Source organism: Staurois parvus, unplaced genomic scaffold (assembly GCF_062004578.1).
Source record: "Staurois parvus isolate SC_StPar_1 unplaced genomic scaffold, SC_StPar_1.0 ptg000439l, whole genome shotgun sequence".
NCBI lineage: Eukaryota > Metazoa > Chordata > Amphibia > Anura > Ranidae > Staurois > Staurois parvus.
The window spans coordinates 6,769,734-6,796,053 of NW_028318235.1; the positions used below are offsets into that span (position 1 = coordinate 6,769,734).

Sequence of the window (26,320 nt, forward strand, 5' to 3'; positions counted from 1 at the left end):
TGAAATTGTAAGCCCATGACTATGAACGTTCAATTTGTAGAGTCAGAAAAAAGTGCACTGCTCCAACCCTCCAAGTGCTCACTTCTTATGCTGAAATATTGTGGTGCCTTTATTGGGATTAATCATAGGTAGGCACTAGTCGGGGAGGGAGGCATTTGTATGCAATTTTTAAACCCTTGTTCTGCTGTAAATTCTCAAAGTGACCATGCAGCCTAATTATTATCAATATTATTATTGCTAATATAGACAAAAGTAACAGAGGGGGAGGGGGTTGGTGGGAGAAGAACCTAGGGGTGATGGGGGGCAGGCAGGAAAAAAAATGTCTATTGGTGATCAAGGGGGTTGGTTTGGGGAAGGGGAGATGGTGGTTAGAAAAAAGAAATGAATGGAAGAAGTGGGGAGAAGGAATAGGGGATGGCAGGAGTGGTGCACAGGGAGATGACAGGATTTGCAAAACTAATGCAAAAACAAAAAATATCACCTAATGCTGTATAAATATATTAAAGATTCCAAAGACTATTAACATTGAAGCATTTTCACATAAAATATATACAGTATATGTGTGTGTATGTATATATATATATACTGTATATAGACAGATAGATAGATAGATAGATAGATAGATAGATAGATAGATAGATAGATAGACAGACAGACAGATAGATAGATAGATAGATAGATAGATAGATAGATAGATAGATAGATAGATAGATAGACATATATACAGTAAAATTGTAATCAAAATTGATTATTACTAAAGCCAAAAAAAGGAAATATGAAAAATAAATAACATTGTAGAAAACTAAGGCTTGTTTGGTTCTTAACGAGGTCAAAGAGTCAGTAATGTGAATACATCAATCAAAATGCATTACTTTGCAAAATGCTGCAATAAAAAAATCTTAACATAGACTCGCTTCCTTTTTTAATCATAGAATTTAGTGACATACCACATGTCACTAAATTCCATAGGGATAAAGTTCATCCCTATGGGGATATGGGTGTCTAGTTTAAATATCCAGTAAACTTCTCATCTGGCCAAAAGAGGAAAATGATCACCACTTTTGGGACTGTCAACTTTTTCTATGATTTGTACTTTGAGTGTTTCAACACTGGGCGCAGTGGTTCAACAAAATATCCTAGTGTTTTTGCTTATTATAATGTTTGAAAGGCGGTCTCTCACATCACATAACTGTGTAGTTGTCCTCCCCAAATACTGGTTCTGACAATTAACAAACTGTTTCATTTGCATATGAGCTTCTACCTGTGGTATTCAGCCACATACTTTTATTTCTTAAATCAAAATAAGCTGAGAAATAAAAATGTTTCCAATCATTCTTCTGGCTACAAATTGCTCCCTTGAGGAGAGTATTTTTCTGGAATCTGGACCCCCTTCTAAAATTGGTACATACAGTACATGTTGACTACACATTTATTAATGTGAATTCTAAATTATGTGAAAAACAATTGAGCTAGTATCATGGTTCTGTGTTGTTGTTTTTCCTTTCCTTCTTTTTTAAACGCACTTCTGTAATAGGGTCTCTCGTGTATCACTTGATTATAAATAAGCTGACAGAAGTAAATCATATCCTATGTCCAAGAATCTCCCTTCTTTTTTTTAGCTTCAGTATCACTCTTCTCACCAACCCACCAAAAGGCTAGCACATTTGGGAGCATATTTTGCATCCATGGATGCACCACATCTTTGGAAGTAGTAAACCTTAAAAATTTTTGTGTGAGTAAAAAAAAAATTACAGAATCTAGGATCTGTTTTAAGTCTATAGAACAAGCAATAAATAAATTCAAATAGTATTTGAGGGCCCCTAGTCCATGTTTATGGGATACATAGGAATGTCATTATATGCATTTATACCCCACGATCTTGGATTCTGGCCCTCTGATGTCATTCATTTCTATGATTAAAAAAGAAAGCAAGTCTTTAGTGAAATGTTAAAGGCACCTGCTGCTTCCTTGACAGACATTGACAGCAGGAATCAGTTACATTTGTTCATGCCAAATACCCTAAACATTTGATGTCCAGATGAACATCCTAAAGGCAAATGTTAGGTGTGAACTTATATTCAGACCAAACACTCAGCTCACCCTTAGTCAGCTTCAACTAGACTGACTTGTAGCGTATATCTATGGTGCATTCTTACTTCACTTAGGTGAGTAAATGTAAGCTAAATGAAGAAGCAGTCGGGGGGTGAGTTTGAGATGCAGCTCCCCCCAGCATGTGTATTGCTGCAGGGGCGAAGGAAAGTCAGGACAAGTCTGGGAAAATAAAAATAATTGTTAGACCTGTAGCTATGTTTAGATTTGCATTTAATTTGTTACAGGCAGTATCCATAGGCACATAAAAGTAGATCAGGGAGCTTGAAATCAAAGCAGGGAGAGGACTGGGCAGATTGCACCCTAGGACTGAGGACTAGAGTTACCAATTTTTAGTCTGCTTCAAACCTTACCTGAAGTCACTGTTAGAGAAATTCTTTGTAAGAACAATTACAGGCTTAGACATTAGACAAACCTTTAATTCAAGTAGATTGCATATAGGGATGAGGGAATTTGTCGAGGTTTGGTTTGCAGGGGGTTTAGCATACTCAACAAAAAATCTACAAATTCAAACATTATTCCGAACTCCACTGAAGTCTGTGGGAGCTAATCTTTTTATTTCTTTTCTAACCATTTTCAAGGCCACTTTGCAGGCTTTCATTAAAAAAAAAGTGTCATTAAGCATGGCAAGGGTTTTTTACAGTGGCTAAAAGGGTAACAATGACAGATTCCCATTGACCCGTATTTGTCAACAAACCAAGGGATCTGCCATTTAGGGGTGGTAGCACTACTGCATATTAGTGACAGGTTCCTACACAGAGGCTGGGGATTCTAGGTGATTATATTGACCAAAGATGATTATCAACAGGCATGCAGCTTGGCTGGCTAGGAGAGGAAGTGACAGTGATTTTGCTTCCCCCTCTTGAGCCACTCCAGACAACAGGTCCTCCCTTGCAAGTTACCTTGTCCACACATTGAAGAGAAACAGTTACGTGTAATTCATATACATTTATTATTATTTCTCAACATTTGTCATATGTGGTGTAAAACTATGGTTAAATTAGTGCTGGTCAGAAAATGGAAATATGTTGCTGCATTGTATTGATATCATGCTTCACTTTTCTTTTTTTTTTTTTTTTTTGCTATGGTATTGCATGTTGGCCAGCTTTGGGATCACGGCTGTGGCTTCAGATTGGTTCAACCCAGGTGTTCTATTCTTTTATTTTTCTCTGTAAAACTTGAAAATATTTCTTTAAGTAAACAGTTAAAAAAAAATTAAAGAACGAAAGAATATGGAATTATGCATTCATGGAATGTAACTGTAAAGCCTTTAATATGATCTCTTTCTGAATTACCCTTAGACAAAAGCAGCAATACACCAACTCCATTCCAGTTCTCTGTCAGAAAGGGTGAGTTGAGAAACCAGTAATTGAAGATTAGAGAGCAGTGTCCATTTTTTTTTGGGGGGGGGGATATTTAGCAGGCAATAGTCTAATTGAAGATTGTTCTGTAAAGGACTTGTTCTTTTTTTACTTTACCTAATGCAACAAATACATTGACATAAAATGCAACGTGGTCTTTCTGATGTAATCATGTAACTGGGAAGAAAATAGAACACAAACTTTATTAAGAAAATCTTAAAAGTAAAGCCAAAGATATAAAAGTAACAAACTATTTTCAACCATGAAATAGGTAATAATATGGGAGGTATCATGGGATATTATTTTCTTTGCCAATCTCCTTTACTCGTCAGCATCATCAGCACAGTCAGAGCTCAGTTGTTTTGGACTGTAATTAGCATCAAAGTATTCAGCAGGGAATGTGGCCTGGTATTTCTTTTTCTTTCATTTTGCTCAAGAGCATTGTCATCAGTCTCCTATAACAGCTAAAGCAAACATGTCCACTTGTCTGTTTTTTACTATTGGACTATTTTGTTCATTTTAATATAAACCATCAGTAATTTACCGAACAGCTATTTGAGGTACATTGCTCTTTAATTTATGGTACTTGCCCTGGAGAGTGCCTAAAATTGTCTGCATTTTTCTGGTGCCTTTGTTCTTTAATATTCACTGGTTCTGAGGAACAAAAGAATATTTAGATTTAATAAAAGAAAGTTTCAGTTTTGCAAGGCAAGTCTACAGTGATTGTCACATTTGTGAGTGCTGAGAGTAGGATGGATGAATCAAGAGATGACATCTAGACAGAGAAAGGATAAAGAAAAAGGGGCTATAAAGTAGCAGGTCGATTGAGGAAGAAAAGGCTGTATGGAGGTGCAGATGGATGAATGGATCAAGGGTTGAAGAAATATTATGGCTAATAAAAACAAGGATGGATGGAAAAAAATATGAAAATGTGTATGGAGGAAGGCAGGGGGAGGAGAGAGACAAGGACACGAAGGATGCATGAGAAAAAGAAAAGAAAAGAAGGGTATTTGGTTGTGTAACATTTAACTGGATTAGCAAAGTTTTCTCCTCTTTTTCTGCCACAGGATTAGATATCACTCATTTTGGCATTAGGGTTTGGGTGTGTGCAATATAATCCAGAGACATACCATGTAAATAAAATACTAGACAGCAGATAAGGTATCATTTTCACAAATGCCTTTAACTGTTAAACTTCCTTCATACTGCCTCGCTCATAAAGGAGCTATCTTCGGGTTATGGAGCTCATAGACTAGTAGATGTATCTGAATAATAATGAGTTAGAAGACATCAACTCATTAGTGAGTGAGTTGTTAAAATTACAGGTATCTCATCAGTTCTCACTAGTTTGTGCTGCTTCTCTTTTCCCAGTGTGAGATTTGCTGTAAGTGGCTGGTTGCTAGGTCAAAGTAAGTACTGCTTGCATTTAATAAATACATTTAACAATGTATTAACCACTTACCTTCTAGAAGATTTAATCCCCTTCCTGACCAGGTAATTTTTTGCTATTCGGCACTGAGCTATTTCAATTGGTAATTTTGTGGTCATACAACGCTGTACCCAAATGGAATTTATGTCCCTTTTTCACACAAATAGAGCTTTCTCTTGGTGGTAATTGATCACCACTGTTTTGTTTTATTTTTTGTAATATGAACAAAAAAATACCAAAAATTTTGAAAAAAATAAGATATTTTCTATTTTCGGTTACAAATAATATCCAATAAACTCAAAGTTGCTCATAAATTTACAGCTTTTACTTATTGACTTTGACTTTACTTACTGATCACAATTCTAAAATCACATCACATTGCTAAAATGCCAGAGCAGTACAAGAACCCCCAAGTGACCCCTTTTTGGAAAGTACAAACCCCAAGGGATTTGCTGAGAGGCATGTTGAGTCCATAGAAGATTTTATTTTTTGCCACAAATTTTTTAAAAATTACTTTTTATTTTTTTTTTCACACAAAGTCTTGACTGAAATTATATAAATCACGTATGCCATGGCTATATGTGGAATAACACCCCAAAACACATTCTGCTACTTCTCCTGAGTAAGGGGATACCAAATGTGAGAGACTTTTTGGCAGCCTGTCCACATATAGGCCCCCAAACTCCAATGACCACTTTCATACTTTCAAAGGGCATACTTCCTAATGTTGCTTCCTCACTACCTATCACAGTTTCAGAGGCCCTAAAATGCCAGGACAGTACAACCCCCCTTCCCCCAAATGACCTTTTTTTTGGAAAATAGATACCCCAAGGACTTTGATAAGAGTCATGATGAGTATTTTGTAGATTTTTTCATTTTTGCCACAGGGCTTTTAAAAATAAAAAAAAAAAAATACGTTTTTGTTTTCTGTCTTCATATTCCATGAACTTGTGGCGGCAAATGAGATCTGCAAAATACTTGCCATTCCCCTTGGAGTTTCTATTTTCCAAAAAGGGATCATTGGGTGGGGGGGGGGTGCTTCTACTATCCTGGCATTTCAGGGCCAACATTAGAAGCTCCTGCCACACATCACCCATTTTTCTAACCACTTGAAGAACGAGCCTTTTCGGATACTTCACATGAAAAAAAATTTTTGCTAGAAAATTACTTTAAATTTTTTTAAAGCAATTGTCCTAGAGAATACAATGGTGGGTGTTGCATTTTTTTATGCCACACAGTATTTGCGTGGCGATTTTTCAAATGCTAATGTTTTGTAAAAAATACACTTTTTTAATCTTAATGTACAAAAAAACAATATATTGCCCAATAGTTTGATATTATATAAAAGGTGATGTTACACTGAATAAATAGATACCAAACATGACATTCTGTAAAATTGCACATGAGTGACAAACTACGTACATTTTTAATATTGATTGGTGACACTTTAAAAGTCTTTACAGGTCACCACTTTATATTTACACGGCAGGTCTAGTGCTAGAATTACAGCCCTCGATCTGACATTTGCGGTAATACCACACCTGCATGGTGCAATCTCTATTTACATACCGACATGTGAGCGAGGTTTGCGTTCGCTTTTGCGGATCACAGGAAGGGGGTGGGGGTGATTTTTTTTTTTTGTTATATTTAGATTTTTTTTTTCACTGTTCCTTTCTTTTTTTTTTATTTATTTATCACTTTTGATGTTATCACAGGGAATGTAAATATTCAATGTGATAGCAATATGCAAATAGGCAAAGACAGGTATTCTTTTCTGAGAAATCTGGGGTCTATTAGACTCTAGATCTCTTCTCTGCACTTAAAGCACCTGATCACACCAAGATCAGAGGCTTTCGCAATTTTAAAATGGCGCTGTTAATATCTGGCAAAACAGAAATGATTAAATGCTCATAGCTTCTGGTTTCTTAGATCATAGAGATGATTGGAGCTATTCTGGTCTCTGATCAGCTCTATGGTCAGTCAGCGGACCTGCTGGCTGCATTCTTGGATTCTCCTGTGGGACAGGATAACTCAAGAAAGCTGTGGAAGGTGACGGGAGGGGTGGGGGGGGGGGGGACATCCCTTCCTACTGCTTGAAAAAGTGATCCAGCAGCTATGATTGCTTTTACATGAAAGCTGGCCACCAGCTGGAAAAAATTATACCAAGATGATGCCTGTAGCTGCATCATCCCTGTATAACCACTCAAAGTCCAACAATGTACCAGTATGTTGCTAGTCCTTGTTGGGCATTAATGTAACAGCAGAGAACATGGGCATATGATGAATCGGGTCTGTGGCCCAATATAACCACAATTCATTCTTTTTTGTAATGCCCATGTTGAGGGTTAGGCCCAAAAAAAGATCCTGACATTTAATGTCGCTAGTGGCAGTAATACAGTGATCAGTGAAAAATTCTATATACTGACACTGTATTACTGGCACTGGCTGGGTGATGGGGTGATCAAAGGGTTAATAGGGGTGATCAAAGGGTTCAATGTGCTATCTAACATGTGCACGTAAAATGTAGTGTATTTACTCAGTGTGGTGTTCTCTCTTCTCTCTCTGGACCAACAGGAGGGGCAATAGGTCGAAATAGAAAGAGACCGAAGGTTATGTTGCTTTGCCCAGAGCTGCTGCTAGCCCGCATAATGCAGGCAGACAGTCAGCAATTGGTTAAAAAAACCTTAAAAAATGTAACAGTATTTTTTTAAATTAATAATTAATTTTTCAAACTAATTTTTAAAAAAATACTTTTTTCAAAGTAATGCAATGTTACCATAGTAACATTGTATTACTTTGGGGGGTGATGAGGGTTTGTTTTTTTTTTACCCTTTGCATTGCATGAGCAATGAAGATCATGCAAATCTTGCTTTGAACCATCATGAATGAGTTAAGTTCATGACAGTTCAATATAATAGTGAACTGCGTATGGCTAGAGCTGGTCAAATGGTACAGAGTGCTGTGATTGGTGCCCTGTATTATGTGAGAGCTGTGAGCCAATCATAGCTCACCAGGGAGAGAAGCAGAGCATTTATGAATCAGATTGATTCATAACAACTTTGCTAACAATCTGATCATGTGATCGCATAGTGATCACATGATCATGGGGTCCTGTTCACCAGGATCCTCATTCCATTGTGTCATGGGTGGGGAGCGCTGCCCCTGTGTTAGTACAGCCAGAGCGACGTACCCATATGTCGTTTTGCCTGTCTGCAGTACATTGCGTGCGTGCGTGCGGGCGTGTGGGCGGCAAGGGGTTAATAAATACAGGACTTCAATAAACTGTATCTTTTATATCTGCCTGGGGTCCAGTTTTAAGCATTTATAGTCTAGTCAGGTATCCTATGATAGCTGATTTGACTGTCTCTGCCACTTTAAAAATCAGGAAACTCTATGCCACATGGTCTATGACAGTTTTGTGTTTGTGCAACTGTTATGCCAGCTAGAGTTTTTCATCTTCTGTTCTTTGGTATACTATCGTAGCTGCTTTCTGTATTCCTCTTGGAGTTATTCTTCTGACTTTCTTTACTTTCTTCCCATGTGTTATTTTAGGAAAAGAAGAACAACCTTCTTGACCCCCTACAGTCTAGCTTTTGCTCTCAGCACTCCACAGAAACTGACCCACTAAAACTTTCTAACAACTTACTTACTGCTAAAACCAAAGGACACTATTCCATATTTTTACTAGCAGACCTTCCTGCAGCCTTTGATACTGTTGACCATCCACTCCTCCATAAATGCCACTCCCTTGGCCTTCACGATTCTGCTCTTTCCTGGTTTTCTTCCTATCTATCACAGCTCTCCTTCAGGGTTGCTTACAACTCTGTCTTCTCCTCTCTGCTTCTTCTTTTTGTAGGGGCCCCCCAAGGCTCTGTTCTTGGATCTCTTCTCTATCTACGTTTCGTCTCTTAGTCACTTGATAACCTCCCATGGCTTTCAATACCATCTCTAGGCCGATGACACCCAAATCTATCTCTCAACTCCTCACCTCACTCCTTCATTCTCCTCTCACATTACTAACTTACTAACTGACATATCAGCATGGATGTTATGGATCACTAATACAAATATTTAGTCCCTCCCCTCATGACAGGGTACTAGGTGTAATGCTAGACTCCAACCTATCTTTTCAGCCCCAAATCCAATCACTGCCAAAAGCCCATAGATTTCACCTCCATAAAATCTTTAAAATTCACCCCTTTTTAACTAATGAAACCACCAAGGTACTCATTCACCCCCTTGGTATCTCTTGCCTTGACTATTGCAACTAACTCCCTTCACGTATCTATCTCTACCTTTCCATCATGAATGCTGCTGCCAAACTAATTTACCTTACCAACCCCTCAGTGTCTGCCAACCTTCTCTGCCAACCCCAAGCTACATCACCATTCTAGTCTCAAAATATCACCCAAACCATTCTCTTTGCTCCTACCAAAACCTTCTGCTTTCTAGATCCCTTGTCTACTCCTCCCATGCTCCTCTCCTGGACTTCTCCAGAGCCTCTCCCATCCTTTAGAGTTCTCTGCCTCTGTCTGGCAGTCTCCAATTCGTGCCACCTTTAGGTGATGCATAAAAATGCCAAAAAAATCTCTTCATGTCCTCCACCGAACAACTGAACTTTAATTTTTTTTCTATCAGCTCATCACTTTTATCCTTTTGCCTCACTTGCCCCACCCTATTAGACTGTAAGTTCTTATGAGCTGGACCCTTTTGACCCTTTTATATTGTATTGTATTGTATTGTAACTGTACTGTCTCCCTTTATATTGTAAAGTGCTGCACAAACCATTGACACTATATCAATCTTGTATAATAGTAATAATATTAGCAGGAATAGCCAAAGATGGCATTGCAGAGATGGCAAACATTAAGTTACCTTGGGTTGATGTGAATATTATGCAATATACCAACAAAATATGTCTACCATATAGGTGGCATAGCGATTCATGGCATCAGGCAGTAAACTCTTCCATGCTATGGAATTTGGATAGTTTGGATAACCATTCCAGCATGTGTGGAGTGCAGCCCTAGCAACTAGTATGAAAAAAGAAACATTTCTTGACTGTAGAGATGGAGCCTGGGAGTATGAAAAGAAGGGTAATTTCTGGGGACATATAGATGGAGATGTCATTGCTTTGTACATGGCAAAGACTTGAGACTAAAAGAATTTAATTAGTGGGCAGGGCCATCAGATATGTAGCATAGTCCCAGTATCCCTCTTACAACTCTAACAGTAATGGATGCAGAGGGGAAAATTCTCCAAACATCATAGGGGCATCTATCCCAGCAAGTAAGGATTTTAAAACTTTATTCTTGGACTGCAGAGACTATGCAAGCAAATAAGTAAGAATAAATGCCATTTGATGGCCAGTTTCTTGCAACTGAAAACCTAATTATTTTTTCCAGACTTGGATATATGGGGGGAAGGCAGGACTAACATATTGTAGTAAAATTCTGTAAAGCAAGGAAATAAGATCAGAAGGGCCTTCTTTTTCAAGGCACAAAGGGGTTGATTTACTAAAAATAAAAATAGGCTGCTCACTTTGCAAAGGAATTTTCACTTTATAAGGAAATTTTTTGTTAACATAGGGAATATGGTGAAACATTACTTTGCAAAGAATATTTTATATATATATTATCACATACAAGGAAAATGAAAATAAAAACAACAACATTTTGGCTTGCACATGACTGGATGATAGCAATCAGTAGAGCTTCACCTCATACACTAAAGAAAGATTCCCTTGCAAAGTGAAAATTCTTTTGCAAAGTGAACAGCCTTTTTGCCTTTATTATCATTCTCAACCTTAAAGTCTCAAATAGTGTAAGGTTTGTGATACATGCCTCATTTTTTAAGATAGTTCAAGAATCCCCCTATATGAAAGTATTTTTTGATGAAAGAATCTTGTTAGAATGGAATACCACAACACTTTTCTAACACTGAATTATTTTGGTTACACATATTGAGACTAAAGGCATAAATATCGTTCTGCACTGTTCTTTTGGCTAACCCATTGGGCACTGGGCCAGCTATTAAAAGGTTATTTGTAAAAAAATATATATATATTACATCAAAAGTATATTCACCATGCAAAACCACACACCAAAAACAAAAAAAATTAAATAACTAATTTTAAATTGCCTAACAACTTACTGAGTGAATAGCAAATAACTCACATACAGTAAATGAATGAACAAATGGAACATGTATAGTGCTGCTGCCTTAAATAGTGAATAAATCAATAATCACCCCATAAATCTTTACAATGACCAGTGAAAGCAGTGCAAAAAATCAAGTATAACATAGTGACACAAATAAATATACAATTAATTATTGTGCTATAACTAATAAATGTAAATATATAAAAATCAATTAAATTAAAATAAACCAGTAAAAGTCCAATTCATCAAACACATAAATACTCCAAATAAGTCCACCAGTAAAAAAATAAAAAATGAAATGTGATTGAATAAAATGTCCTTCTGATCCACTAAAGTCACCACGTTAGCAAATTAAATTAATTAAGTGCATGAAACTTCACTCAAGTGTCACCACGTGCTCCAGAGGAAAACCTCAGTGGCAGATATCGTGGCACATCTAAACTTGATAGGAAATTGCGCTTATGGTGAGCGTCAGACGTTATAAGGATTCTCAATCACTTAGCCCCTTTGCAATTAGAGGCTAATTAGATGGCGGGACATCCTCCAAAATATTTACTTCATAACTCCCGGGAACTGGTCACCGATGTCATATACATAGGTCACGACATCTGGTGAGATTTGTTACAGCACAATATTTAATTGTATATTTATTTGTGTCACTATGTTATACTTGATTTTTTGCGCTGCTTTCACTGGTCATTGTAAAAATATATACGTATATATATATTACAGTTTCTCTTTATTGAATGAGCTTCTGGTTGAATGAGCTTCTGGAAACTTTTTTTGTGCAATTCTTTGAGTATTTAGTTGCTAGGCTGCAAAAGTGAAGGTGAAGAATTTTAAAGGGTGTTGAAGTGTGTGTAAAGTCGAACAATACATTTTCTTATTTATTCACTCTTGGTCTGTTAAATTTACCATTAAAACTCAGTATAATCCAAAGAAAAGCTGCGCGCCGATGATGACAGGTAAAACCTTAAGTAGCTGACAAGTTTCAGTACTTGGTCCCTCCCCTAGGACCATCTCTCTGGTATGTTTTATTAAATTAACTTTATCATATGATTAAGCCCATCAGCTTTGTATTGTATTATATTAAACCATGTATGAAGGAGAGACGGACTCTCAGCCAGCACCTGATTTCCAGCTTGAGAACGCTTGGAGGGTTTATTTATTAGAGGTACTTGTATATTATTATTATTATTATACAGTATTTATATAGCGCCAAAAAGTTTGCTCAGCGCTGTACATTATAGTGGGGGACAGTACATGAGACAATACAGTAATAATTCAATACATGAGGGGTTCAAGGGCCCTGCTCCTTGGAGCTTACAATCTAGGAGGGAGGGGATAGTGGTACAGGAGGAAATGGCTGTGGGGGATGGAGTGGTAGGGGGAGTGGAGGAGATCGGCTGTTAGGTGAGGGTGGGGTAGGCTTCCCTGAACAGATGGGTTTTCAGGGTGCGCCTAAAGGTGAGGAGGGTAGATGGCAGTCTGATGGATTGGGGTAGTGAGTTCCAGAGGATGGGGGAAGCCCTGGAGAAGTCCTGGAGTCGGGCATGGGAGGAGGAGACCAGGGAACTGGAGAGTAAGAGGTCTTGTGAGGAGCGAAGAGTACGTGTTGGGTGGTATGTGGATATCAGGTCGGTGAGGTAGTTTGGGGCAGTATTATGAATAGCTTTGTACGTCAATGTTAGTAGTTTGAATTTTATGCATTGGGCAATCGGGAGCCAGTGGAGGGAATGACAGAGGGTGGTGAGGGATACGGAGCGGTTGGTAAGGTGGATGAGTCTAGCCGCTGAGTTCAGGATTGACTGAAGCGGGGAGAGTCTGTGATGAGGTAAGCCAGTGAAGAGGGAGTTGCAGTAGTCGAGTTGTGAGATAATAAGGGAGTGAATGAGATGTTTAATAGTGTCTGGGGTTAGGAACGAACGTATTTTGGAGATGTTGCGGAGGTGGAGCCTGCATGAATTTGCCAGCGATTGGACATGGGGCTGGAAGAATAGGTTGGAGTCTAGAGTGACACCTAGAACTTTGGCTTGCGGGGTGGGACTGATGGTAGCATTATTGGTCATGATGGAGAGGTTGGGGGGGGGGGGCACGGGCTGGGGGGAAAACTAGGAGCTCGGTTTTGGAAAGGTTTAATTTGAGGAAGTGGAGTGACATCCAGTCTGATATGTCGTTCAGTAGGCATGATTCGGGCAGAGACTGAAGGGGTGAGGCAAGGGGTAGAGAGGTAGATTTGAGTGTCATCGGCGTAGAGGTGGTAGTTAAAGCCATGGGAGTGTATCAGTTGGCCAAGGGAGGAGGTGTAGATGGAGAAGAGAAGGGGCCCGAGGACAGAGCCTTGGAGGACCTCAACAGAGAGGGCGAGAGAGGGGGAGGTGGCAGCGTTATAGGTAACACTGAAGGAGCGTTGGGATAGATAGGAGAGCCAGGAGAGAGGGGAGTCTCTGATGCCAAGGAAGTATAGTTTTTTAAGGAGGAGGGGGTGGTCAACTGTGTCAAAGGCTGCGGAGAGGTCAAGGAGTAGGAGGACTGAGTAGTGGCCATTAGCATTGTCAATTTAAGCAGCACTTTATGTACATTGTACATTCACATCAATCCCTGCCCTCAAGGAGTTTACAATCTAAGGTCCCTAACTCACATTTATACATACACATAATAGGGCCAATAACCCCACTAGGATGTCTGTGGAAGGAAACCAGAGTACCCAGAGGAAACCCACGCGGGTAGAGGGAGAACATTCAAACTTCAGGTAGATAGTGCCGTGGTTGGGATTCAAACAGATGACCCTAGTGCTGGTAGGGAGAAGTCCTAACCACTTAGCCATTGTTGGAGCAGTACATTTATCCTTGACTTTATAAACTGTAAGTACCATTGAAAGTGTATTCTTTTGACAAGTGCGAAAAAAATAAAAAAATAGCCAGAACTTTTTTGAGCTGATAATTTATTTGGATTTTTTTCAGTTAACATTGTTCTCTGCTATTTCCATGGATTAGAAAACATGCTTCCATGTTATGGAGAACAGAGGGAGGTATTTATGTAGTTCTAACACACTCCTTTTCCTAGGGTGACCATGCTGTTCAATACAGTTGACTGCAAGTGTTAATGGCAGAAGCAACATGTTAAAAATAAATGGAAAAAAAAAAGTACACTAAAAAAATAAAGCAGCCACCACATCTAAGGACCAGTAAGCTACAATACTATCAATGTTGTTTTTGGATTTATATATGCTTTAAACCAGACTCAACCCCAGATAATAGGTCCCTTCATAATACCTGTAACAATTATGATACTTGATTCTGCCATCATTGCTAAAATCTGCAAAGTACTTTAACTTCTAAGGTGTGGGGAAAGAAAGGCAGCCCTACACCTATCCTGTATTACACAAATTATGTTTTTTTTTTGTTTGTTTGTTTGTTTCCTCTGACTAGATTTTTTATTAGTTGAAAAATGTAAATTAGATTGTGCATAATTAATCAAAATACATTGCTATTGTTGTGCACCCTGAAAAATACAGACCAGGCCATGTTTACATTCTTTTAAGCAATTACAACAAAACCACCAGCATGATTCCATCCATAATGAATTTGTACTTTTGCATATGCAGTGTCAGCACAAATAATGTGTTTTACTTTACACATTGCTGAATAGAGTGTTAATTGTATGTATCTCAACTCAACAATCATGTGTGCTTACAAGGGTCAGTGGTACATCAGACATCATGTCTGTTACAAACGTGTATGATTGATCTTGTTTTTAGTTTGCTCCTTAACAAATCTTATTGTAATAGATAAGATAACAATGAAAATCACAACAACACCTCATTGTGCCACCAATAGAAAGGTGCACCCAAATGTAGAATAAAATCTCTTGACTAAGGCATGTCTTAAAGTTGAAGAAAAGGCCATAATATGGTTCAGATTCATTCCATAATATATTACTGCTATGGAAGAAATGTCAGGTATTGTGCACATGCTGAAAGTGTGTCAGCTTTTTCCAGCTCAAGGTTTATATTCTCTATGAATTTTTCTGAGAGACAAGGAGAATCTGAAAACTACATGCTATCTACTTGGCATATAGACATACTAATGACTCTTTTGTTCCAACTCTGCATGAAAATGTTTATTATATAAGGGCCAATGCCAACATTTACATTTACTAGGAAATGTAAGGGGAGAGTCATTTTCTTGCTAACAAAGCAACTTCCTCTGTTAAGCAGGGGCCTATTTATAATTCAGAGGGTCAATCTCGGCTTAGAGAGCAGTTAAATGTTTTGTTTCTTTGTCATCATGGCCTTATTCTTCCTTGTTGTGGTGACTGAAGAACAAACCCACTGGTTGCAGCTGTAAATAATAGTTTTACACTAATGAGACCCATACTTTTTTTTTTTTTAAAGCATGTGTAGTTACTGCAGGAGTGTAGATAATCCAATCAGATAGCATTTTCCACCTGGCAAGGTTACTCTAGGAGAGCTGATTGTTCCTGCAAGTTTTGTCAGGGTGTCTGTGAGAATATGCCATACTGCATGAAACGTCTATGTTTGTACAATACATATTGTGCATATTGTTCCTGAATCTATAAGATGATTCTAAACATGAAATGTAAAGTCGTTGTAAAGCCTCTCATATACCCAGTGAATTGAATACCCTAAAATGATATACGGAGATGAAGCAAATCCTCCTACATAAGTTATACCTGTCTATCTCATTCATTCCCTTATCATCTCCCGACTTGAGTATTGCAACTCCCTCCTCGCCGGCCTACCCCAATACAGGCTATCCCCACTTCAGTCCAAACTGAATTCTGCGGCCAGACTCATCCACCTTACCAACCGCTCCGTATCCGCCACCCCCCTCTGCCAATCCCTCCACTGGCTTCCGATTGCCCAACGGATAAAATTCTAAATATTAACATTAACGTACAAAGCTGTTCACAACACTGCCCCAAACTACATCACCGACCTGATATCCATCTACCACCCAAAACGCACTCTCCGCTCCTCACAAGACCTCCTACTCTCCAGTTCCCTGGTCTCTTCCTCCCATGCCCGTCTCCAGGACTTCTCCAGGGCTTCCCCCATCCTCTGGAACTCACTACCCCAATCCATCAGACTGTCACCTTCCCTTCTCACCTTCAGGCGCACCCTGAAAACCCATCTCTTCAGAGAAGCCTACCCCGCCCTCACCTAATTTAATGATCTCCTCCGCTCTTCCCACCACTCCATTCCCCACAGCTATTTCCTCCTGTACCACCCTCCCCTCCCTCCTAGATTGTAAGGAGCAGGGCCCTTGAACTCACCATGTATTGTATTGTATAGTTACTGTACTGTCTCGTGTACTGTCTCCCATTATAATGTACAGCGCTGAGCAAACCGTTGGCGCTATATAAATACTGTTTAATAATAATAATAATAATAATAATAATAATAAATCTGCAGTCTTTTTTTCTCTACATCTGTTCAAAGTGCTGAATTTATAAAGTCTGAGCTTTCAGAAAAAATGGGAGTGGAGCTGAAGTTGGACTCTGTAGAGCTCAGTAAGGGTAGCTCTGAGAGCTGATTGGAGGAAAGAGATAACCCCCCCCCCCCCTCCACACAGCTCACAGGAACATAGATGAGGCTGTTAATCTGCTGGGGGACCCACCCTGTCACCATTTTTTCTCTTGGTGTCAGAAAAACTTGTCAGAAGTGATTTATACTGATAGCAGAGGAATGAAGCAGCAGATAGAAATGACACTTAGTGCTCCTAATTGAGACAAAGACACATTAGAGGACATGTTTTGTTCATATTTCATGTCTGACGTTTACAACCACTCTAAGTTGACTTTAATTTAATTACCATACTCACTGGCCATTTTTTAAAAATAATTATTCACTCTCAATTTTCCAACTTCAAATTTTCAGCTGAGTTGATCAGAGGAACGTCACCCCCTTCTGCTTTCCCCCCAACCCATCCCCTCTTATCTGTGGGATTTAATGAGAAAGCATATTCACCAGCTCAATAGATTCAGTGTTATCCACTGTGGTCCACTAATAAGGTGTCATAGCATGTGTCCTGAGCCACCATTGTGAATCACTCTTCTGGGTACAGACAGCCAGGCCCAAAATGAAGCATCAGCTTCACGACCTGCAGCTCTTTGAATGGACTTTTAAATACTCTTGGGATATGGGAAGGCTACAGAACTAAGATACAACATTCTTGCCTTCATGAGAATAACTGTGGGGGGGGGGCACATAATATATTTAAAGAAATAGAACAAGTCCCCCAAAAATATGTTTTAGATAGCAGAATGGGTGGCAAAGGCAGGCACTTAAAGCCCCATTTCCAGGGTAAAGATCTGCTTTAATATTTCATCATACTTAGGAGTCGTTATCACCTGAGGCACAGGAAGGACTGGCAAGCATTCAGAATGTGATACTGTCGCTTTTAACCACCCATCTCCCCAGGTCATCCACCTATTTTAACCACCCATTTCCCCAACCGCAAGTGTAAATTAAGTGTGTTTAAGTTCATTCAATGGAAACTAATTCCTGATCTAAGTCTCCTAATAAGGCAAAATTGTAATATAATTTTCCAAGCTCTGTTTTGTAGCAGTCACATGACCACAACAGCTCTAGTGTATATGTGCTAAGACAGCAGGGAAAACATTGCTTTGCCAATGACATCTGGCCAGTGCTGGTGACATGTGAGTTTCTGTATATGACTACCTGCTGTTCATGTTGTTGATGGCACTGGACATGTCTGTCAATGCTATTATGTGCCTGAACAGGCCTATATACAGAATGTAGAGGAAAAAGGCCAGAAGAAGACTGGCATAATCACCAGGTATTTTTATTAAAATGGGCAGAACAATATAGAGAGGGTTGATCATTTAAAGTAAAGATGCATTTTGCAATAGAAAAACTTTTTTTTAGGCTTTCATATACTAAGTTTCAGAAGCTGGACTATGTTATACTGTATACAAAGTAATTTGTAAATATTTTAACTGCAGTTTTCATTAAAATGATACCGGTTGATCTTACCATGAAGGTCATTGTTCATGTGCTTCCTGATATAGGGTACTCTTTCACTGTATCTCAATTGTTCTACTGTGTTGTCACCATGTAATATGTTCTCCCAATAGAGACTACAAGTAGCCATACTAAATCCCATAGCACAGATATGCTTCACTATTGTCACCATCAAAAAAACACCCAAAGAAATGCTATGGAGTCATTACTTTAGTTCTTGTAAACATGGAGTGGCATTGATATGCATCAACAGATGAATTAGACATATACTGAATAGAACAATACAGATATTTTCTTACAAAGCCTGCTCAGCCCATAAAATGTACATGAAGATTTTGTGAGCAGAATGATTATTAATTAGTATTCCACACCTATTTGTTAACTGCGTTTTAGCTATACTGCATATGGTTGCACAATTCCACCTGTGACTTTGATAGATTTGAAAAACATACAAGAAAACATATCTTACAGCGTGTAGCAATTTTAATAACAATTTTATTGCAGAGTAAAACTCTTATGATTCCTTGCAACGTGGGGGGGGGGGGGGGGCGTAGCTACTGCTTCCTTTGCTTTTTATGTTGCTGATGTTGGCATCCTTATTTGCCATAAAAAGAACAAAAACATTGGAGTGGTGCCATGAAGATGTTGTGAAAATTGATGTCACCTGAAGCCTTTTTTGCAGACTTAAAGGTAGTAACAGACATTTTCCAGCTGCTGGTGTCAGTGCGGCGTTTGATCTTCTGGCAGACCACTAAAAATGGATAAAGCAAGTAGTTAGGCTTGTGATCAGCAGCAATGGGTAATGCGTTCAGTAGGTGGAGAGCTCAGGGTGCTGTGTTAAAGTATAACTAAAAGCAACATGTTTTCTTTTTTGAATTTTGGATAGAGTGGAGAGGGATTAGAACACCTGCCAGTTTGTATTGCTGTCTGTGCCCCTTTTAGGGAGATTCACTCTCTCTATTTGTCCTGTTTACCATTATCATTGAAAGTGAAAGTAAAAGAAAATCCCAAATTTTCGGTTGTACCCAGAAAAGTAACGGAAATCTTCCAATGAGGGCACTATTTCTGGTGACCTGGGGGTCCCCAAGGAAGTTGCAGGGATTACGTCTCATTTCCTATTTGGCTATGGGACAGGAAGTTAAGGGAAATCTCTGCAATCATAAACAGATGGTGAAAAAAACTGACAGGGGTTATAACATTCCCTTGCTCTATCCAAAATTTTTAAAAAACGTTTTGCCTATAGTTCTACTTTAATTTCTGTTACAAAGCTATAATTTTCTTGCATGTCACATGTGCAGCATGCATATATGTATATACTGTGTGAATCAGAAACCATTTGACTATTGGTGGGGTAAACCTAGCCCATGAAGCTGTAAAAATAACAAACCAGTAATGTGTAAGGGTGGGAATTCTCTGTTATAAGTGTGGCACTCTCCTAGTTAGCTAGGGGGAGCTAGAGTCCTAATTGCTAGAGAGGAAGGCTGAGCAGCAGCCTGGGTGTGATAGTCAGAAGGTCAAAACTGGGTCAGAGCTGAGAGGCTCTACAGACCAACCCTCTGGAATTTCCCCCTGCTCTAGACCTTTGGAGAAAGGTCTAGTAGCAGTGGGTGGATCTGAGGAGTGGCTAGCCTGAACTCTTGAAGGATCCTGGCCAATCCCTAACAGGAGACTTGGAAAGGGGCTGGGCAAGCCTTTTAGAGTTTTTTAGCCTGCTCAGCTGCAGGAGAGCTCAGGTGGAAGACATAGAGGAAGATGTGAGGCTGAAGACAGGAGCCTGGGAAGGGGTCCAGATAGAAAGAGGGCTCACCTACAGGCAGCTGAGCTGGGAATGATTAAAACTCAGACCCTCACCAGCCCCCAGAGTGAGGACCACCTGCGTAGCAGGGAAGGAGCGGTCCAGCTTGAAGGCCTGGTTGCAGCCACTAACCCACTATCCGCACAGGAGAAGAACTGAATGAGTAGACCTGCACCCCCTGGACCAGATAGGGGAAGGAGCACTCTGGTGGGAAACCAGATTCACTACCTGCTGGACTATCTAATCTCTTAAAGTGACAGGCACTGGGTCACCTGCTCAGTCATACCTCCAGACAGCTGGGTAAAAGAAGAGGAGTTTATCTAGGATCTGGGGTGGTACTCTAAGAGACACTGGCTAGCTCTCCAACAGAGACTGTGTTTCAGTGGAGGCTTATAAATAGTTCCAGGAAGTTGTCCTCAGTACATCAATTCCATTGGGCATTCTGTACATGCCTAACACTATACCAGTTCAAATCCCCCTAATAAAATCACAAAAAAACAAAGCTCAAGGACTGATCTCTGACTCTGGGTGCAAGTCTGTGTGAAGATGCATGTTGCCTGGCTGTGCAAAACTATAGGGGGACCGAAATCTTTGCAGCTCCTAAGGGGGTAGTTCTACATAAGAAAAGGAGGATAGAGGAAAACTCCAGGTCATTTGAAAACATGACTGGATCTAGGGGGGTGCTGGGGTGTGCTGCACTCCCCCAGATTTCAGTTGCGCCTCCTCAGGCAACAGCCCCTCATTGCAAAAATGTAAAGTTACCCTGTCACCACAATGACAATTTTAACCAATTAAGCAGCTGTAAAAAATGTAGGTATACATATTCCTCTGCTGGCCCATGCATTGAAAAGCTTTTCTTCCAGGCAGCTGTACATATTTAATTGCTGGATGAGTCACATACTTGCTCCCCCCTCCAGCCACTGCCCACTGACTAGTGCATCCTGTAGTGGAAGAGCAAGTGTTTTATACATCCAGAAGTGTAGAATACTTGCCACAGCTGGGGAACAAAGAATTGGTAGCTTTTCAATACACAAGTCATACAAGGTGTAACAAACTATGGCACAACTGTAGCCCCATAAAGGCACCAGGATAGGTGACGGGAGGAAATATTAAATTAATAATATGACAAGCAGTTGGGCGGCTTACTGAAGCCTTTGACAATCCTCAGGAGCACTCGGTGATGACGTCAGGATGTCAAACCATTGGTTTGACAAAGTGGCGGATCCCTGAAATGCCCCCTATGTCTTGATGTCATCACCGAGTTTCCTGAGGAAGGTGGCTAGCGTTCCACGCCAGCCTGACAGCTTGCATGGCCTTCCCGCCCAGCCCTCCAGATTCTCTGCTGAATTCTGGAGACACACCAGCTGCAACCTGCAGATCCCTGCATAAAGGCCAGCCACTGCCTGCCAGAATCTGCACAGTAAAGCTAGAACATCAGGATTTCTCATCAATACCAATGCGCCTATTTTCTCCTGTTTCTGCACTGCTTGCCTGCTGACCCCTGCTAGCCGATGTAAACTCCATGGTGATAGATGATAAGTTCACTCAGTCTTCTCAAAATGTGAGTGCATTCATTTATTTTTATCTTTATGTGGCTTGTCATACAGTATACACTCAGATGGAAGTGTCCTCTTTGTGCTTTTCTATTTCACTGGAAAATATATATGTGTTTCTTTTTAAGGTGATCTATCTGGCAAAAGTGACCCTCTGGTGACAGGATTGCTTTATTATTCCTTTCCCCTCCCACTCCTTATAGAGAAGATAGACAATAATATTCTACCTCATTTCATATTCAGTGAACATGGGTCAGTTAGCACCTTCTCGCCTTATACTATGTTGTAACCAGTTAGAAGCTGAGGATGAGCTTCAAGACCAGGTGAAGAGTTTAACCACAACTCTAGCTGTTCAAGTTTCATGGAATGTGTAAACAAAATTTACCAGATTTGGCCTGTTCACCAGTCTGACCTCTAGCTGTTGCTATAGCTGGAAGCAGTTCATATCATGGCAGTATTACAATGATCACTAATATATGTCTTCTTAGCCCCCTGATTGATCGTTCCACATAGCAAACAAGCTGGCTGGGAGATCTTGGGTGATGTCAGTGACCAAATATGGCCATGGTCATATATGGCCATTGATGTCAGGCAACATCATTGAATATACCAGAACCTTGGGGTATGGATTTTAAAGGGATACCCTATGCTAAAAGACAAAAAAAGTGTGGGATCCCCTCTCAAAATTCCTACCAGATCTTTAAACTGCCCCTTCCGTTTCTGGCCAGAAAAGGGAGGGGCAGCACGCAAGCTGTTTCCCCATCCCTAACCATATCAGGGTACATGTCCTCATCTTGTACTTGCCTCCATGTTGACGGAGATAAGGGACTGTTCCCCACATTCCTGACCCAGTGGATGCAAGGGTCTGTGGGGGGGAACTTAGATTCTGGAAGCCCCTTTAACATAAGAGGGTCCCCAGATATCCACCACTCCCTATGTGAATAAGTGAGAGTTACATAATACCCCTTATCTGCTGGTTACAGCAGCTATTACTGTATATCCTGTATGCTCTGTTGTCTTTACAAATCACAGTGCTGCTCATCCACAGTTTGCTTTTGTGCTGCATCATAAGATTTTGTGAAATGGGTGATCTATTGGTCTTCATAATTATTGTCATAATACTATGTACAGCTTCCATTCATAGCAGTGGATCATACAGCAGCTGGCAGACAGCGACAGCATTAAGGCATGGTAAATTAGAAGAAAAAATCTCTGTAGAAGTAGAAGCAGGAGATTCAGGGAAAATGTCCTGCCTGGTCTCTTTATGACCTCCAGTGAAAATTTATGATATCGTATATTTCATGTGAGAAGAAGTATTCTTCTGACAAAGTTGTTACAAGAACATTTTGAAAGATTTATTATTTTTTCTTCCTATTGTACAGTTTTAGTGTAGTAGGCTACTTGTCTTTGTCCAATTAAAAATTGTAAGGCATTGCCCTTTACTCAGTAGGAGCTGCCTGTGCTATCATTACACTGCAACCCTCAAAAAAGGTACACAATATAAATGACATATGCATATGTATTAATCACTAGCATTCCTCTTGGTCCTACCTGTTGCTGCAGTAGAAAAAAAAAATTAAATCACACACAAAATGAACAGTTCCCTCTTTTCCCACCATAATATTTGTTTCTACACATCCTTTCTTATATGAGTTCAGGTCAGATAAAGGTGCGCTGTGTATTAAAAATATCTCCATGCCCATCCACCAAAATCCTAAACATCTAAACACACATGGAGGCATATTTATAAAACAGTGTATGTGACATTCACCATCTGTTCATGGCACCAGGAAGATACACCTGCAGTGAATGTTTTGGTGAATGTCAAATTCACTGTTTTATAAATACACCCATAAAAGCCCACAGAAGACAACTGTGGGCTTTTATATCATTGAACAAATCAAAAATTTGACGAGTATATTTCACAAAGGTGGCTCGTATCTAAAACAATACTTGCAGACAAATGATTTAAGAATTACAGTACAATCATCTAATGATCACTATACAAATGAATGGGTGCAATTTCCAGTTGATCAGGGTGTTCCATAGTGAATCATAAGATTACATGAGCTTACGTAGTTGAGCTTGTTGGGCTACCTTATCTAGTTTTTGCTGCTTTTACATTTACCCTTGTTTTAAATACTTACTTTGCAAGTTAATTTTGGTAATAATAATAATAGTATAGAAAGCACAAACGTTACCTTTGTGATTCCACCCATGATGCTCAGTTGACACATAATTGTAGTAAAATGGGAGAGAAGTATAATTCATTAAATGTGACTGTGGTATGCATTATACTAGCTGTTCCTATTGAATAACTAGTTCTTTTTATTATCCTTTTGGAAATCGTGCTGAAAGTGCAGTCACCAGCTCCTTGATGCCTTCCCATGCTGAAATTGCAATAACTTGGCTACACAGAAAATGTTAATGTAGTTTTAGATATTTTAAGTTCTGGTGAGATATGGTGCACTTCACATAATATAACATATTAGCATCAACACCCAGCCTTGACTCTATTAATAGTGATACAGACTCACTAATCTCTTACCATATTTTTCAGTGGTGACCCGAGATCCATGATTCACTTGCAGAAAACAAGATTTGTCCTGGATTGTTCTAAATTAATTGTTCACAGCTTGGGGAGAATACAGTGGGGTAAAGAAGTATTTAGTCAGCCACCAATTGTGCAAGTTCTCCCACTTAAAAAGATGAGAGAGTCCTGTAAATGGCATCATAGGTAGACCTCAACTATGAGAGACAAAATGAGAAAAAAAATCTAGACAATCACATTGGCTGATTTGGAAAGAATTTATTTGCAAAATATGGTGGAAAATAAGTATTTGGTCAATATCAAAAGTTCATCTCAATACTTTGTTATATATCCTTTGTTGGCAATGACGTTTCCTGTAAGCAATGACGTTTCCTGTAAGTCTTCACAAGGTTGGCACACACTGTTGCTGGTGTAAGCCGTGTACCGGGGTGGGCTCCCCAGGATACAGTGAAGTCACGAACGAGGAAAGCAACCCCAACACCAGCTTTTGTCACAACAGAATTTTACTTAGATGTGGCAAATAAACAAAACCACAAATGCTGGAATATACAATAAATTTACATCCGCAGGTGACTTGGAACAGAACAGATGTCTCTCCAACAAGCATGCGATCTCATCAGCCTTCCTGGCAGCGATCTTCCTTTCTCTGAACAGGATCAGCGTCTTGAACACCATCAGCTTCACTCAACTGAATTTCTGATTATGGAGGGCTGTCCTCACATCTGGATAGCATCGGATTCTCAGATCACACAGCACCCCTTCTCTCTCTCAAGCATGGCTGCTCTCCTCTCCTTTTCCTCTTCACTCTCCAAGTGTAAAAACCCCACCCCTTCATGAATATAGAAATCTCTATGCAGTCTGGCTGTGTTAGAAAAACAGTGACATCTTGTGGCTAAACTGCAGAATGTCAGTCAAATTGTTTTTAATTTACTTCAATCAGTGTTCAATGAAAGCTGTTTCCCCATCTCACACTGGTATGTTGGCCCATTCCTCCATGCAGATCTCCTCTAGAGCAGTGATGTTTTGGGGCTGTCGCTGGGCAACACAGACTTTCAACTCCCTCCAAAGGTTTTGTATGGGGTTGAGATCTGGAAACTGGCTAGGCCACTCCAGGACCTTGAAATGCTTCTTAGGAAGCCACTCCTTTGTTGCCCGGGCGGTATGTTTGGGATCATTGTCATGTTGGAAGAGCCAGCCACGTTTCATCTTCAGTGCCCTTGCTGATGGAAGGAGGTTTGCACTCAAAATCTCACGATACATGGCCCCATTCATTCTGTCCTGTACATGGATCAGTTGTCCTGGTCCCTTTGCGGAGAAACAGCCCCAAAGCATGATGTTGCCACCCCCATGCTTCACAGTAGGTATGGTGTTCTTTGGATGCAACTCAGCATTCTCTCTCCTCCAAACATGACGAGTTGTGTTTCTACCAAACAGTTCTATTTTTCTTTCATCTGACCATATGACATTCTCCCAATCCTCTTCTGGATCATTCAAATGCTCTCTAGCAAACTTCAGACGGGCCCCGACATGTACTGGCTTAAGCAGGAGGACACGTCTGGCACTGCAGGATCTGAGTCCCTGGCGGCGTAGTGTGTTACTGATGGTAGCCTTTGTTATGTTGGTCCCAGCTCTCTGCAGGTCATTCACTAGGTCCCCCCCGTGTGGTTCTGGGATTTTTCCTAACCGTTCTTGTGAACATTTTGACCCCACGGGGTGAGATCTTGCGTGGAGCCCCAGATCGAGGGAGATTATCAGTGGTCTTGTATGTCTTCCATTTTCTAATTATTGCTCCCACAGTTGATTTGTTCACACCAAGCTGCTTGCCTATTGCAGATTCAGTCTTCCCAGCCTGGTGCAGGTCTACAATGTTGTTTCTGGTGGCCTTTGACAGCTCTTTGGTCTTCACCATAGTGGAGTTTGGAGTGTGACTGTTTGAGGTTGTGGACAGGTGTCTTTTATACTGATAACAAGTTCAAACAGGTGCCATTGATACAGGTAATGAGTGCAGGACAGAGGAGCCTCTTAAAGAAGAAGGTACAGGTCTGTGAGAGCCAGAAATCTTGCTTGTTTGTAGGTGACCAAATACTTATTTTCCACCATAATTTGCAAATAAATTCTTTCCAAATCAGCCATTGTGATTGTCTGGATTTTTTTTTCTCATTTTGTCTGTCATAGTTGAGGTCTATCTATGATGCCAATTACAGGCCTCTCTCATCTTTTTAATTGGGAGAACTTGCACAATTGGTGGCTGACTAAATACTTTTTTGCCCCACTGTATATGATTTAAAGGTATTACACACTAAAATTCTTCAGCCTGATAAAAGTTCTGTGTTGTTGTGTTACTAAAAGAAA

The 26,320-nt window shown here is 39.9% G+C and overlaps 1 protein-coding gene across 2 annotated transcripts in view; it reads left to right on the plus strand.

Moving 5' to 3' along the window:
- The window catches only part of SSBP4 (single stranded DNA binding protein 4), a 631,862-nt gene that overhangs the window by 36,029 nt on the left and 569,513 nt on the right, over positions 1-26,320 (plus strand). Inside the window, exon 2 of one of the 2 annotated variants that reach the window (XM_089687906.1) lies at positions 3,411-3,458. The exons of the other annotated variant lie outside the window; for it this stretch is intronic. Within the exon in view, the coding sequence (XP_089544032.1) occupies positions 3,411-3,458 (48 nt within the window). The remainder of the gene's footprint in view (positions 1-3,410; positions 3,459-26,320) is intronic. 2 annotated transcript variants of the gene reach the window in all.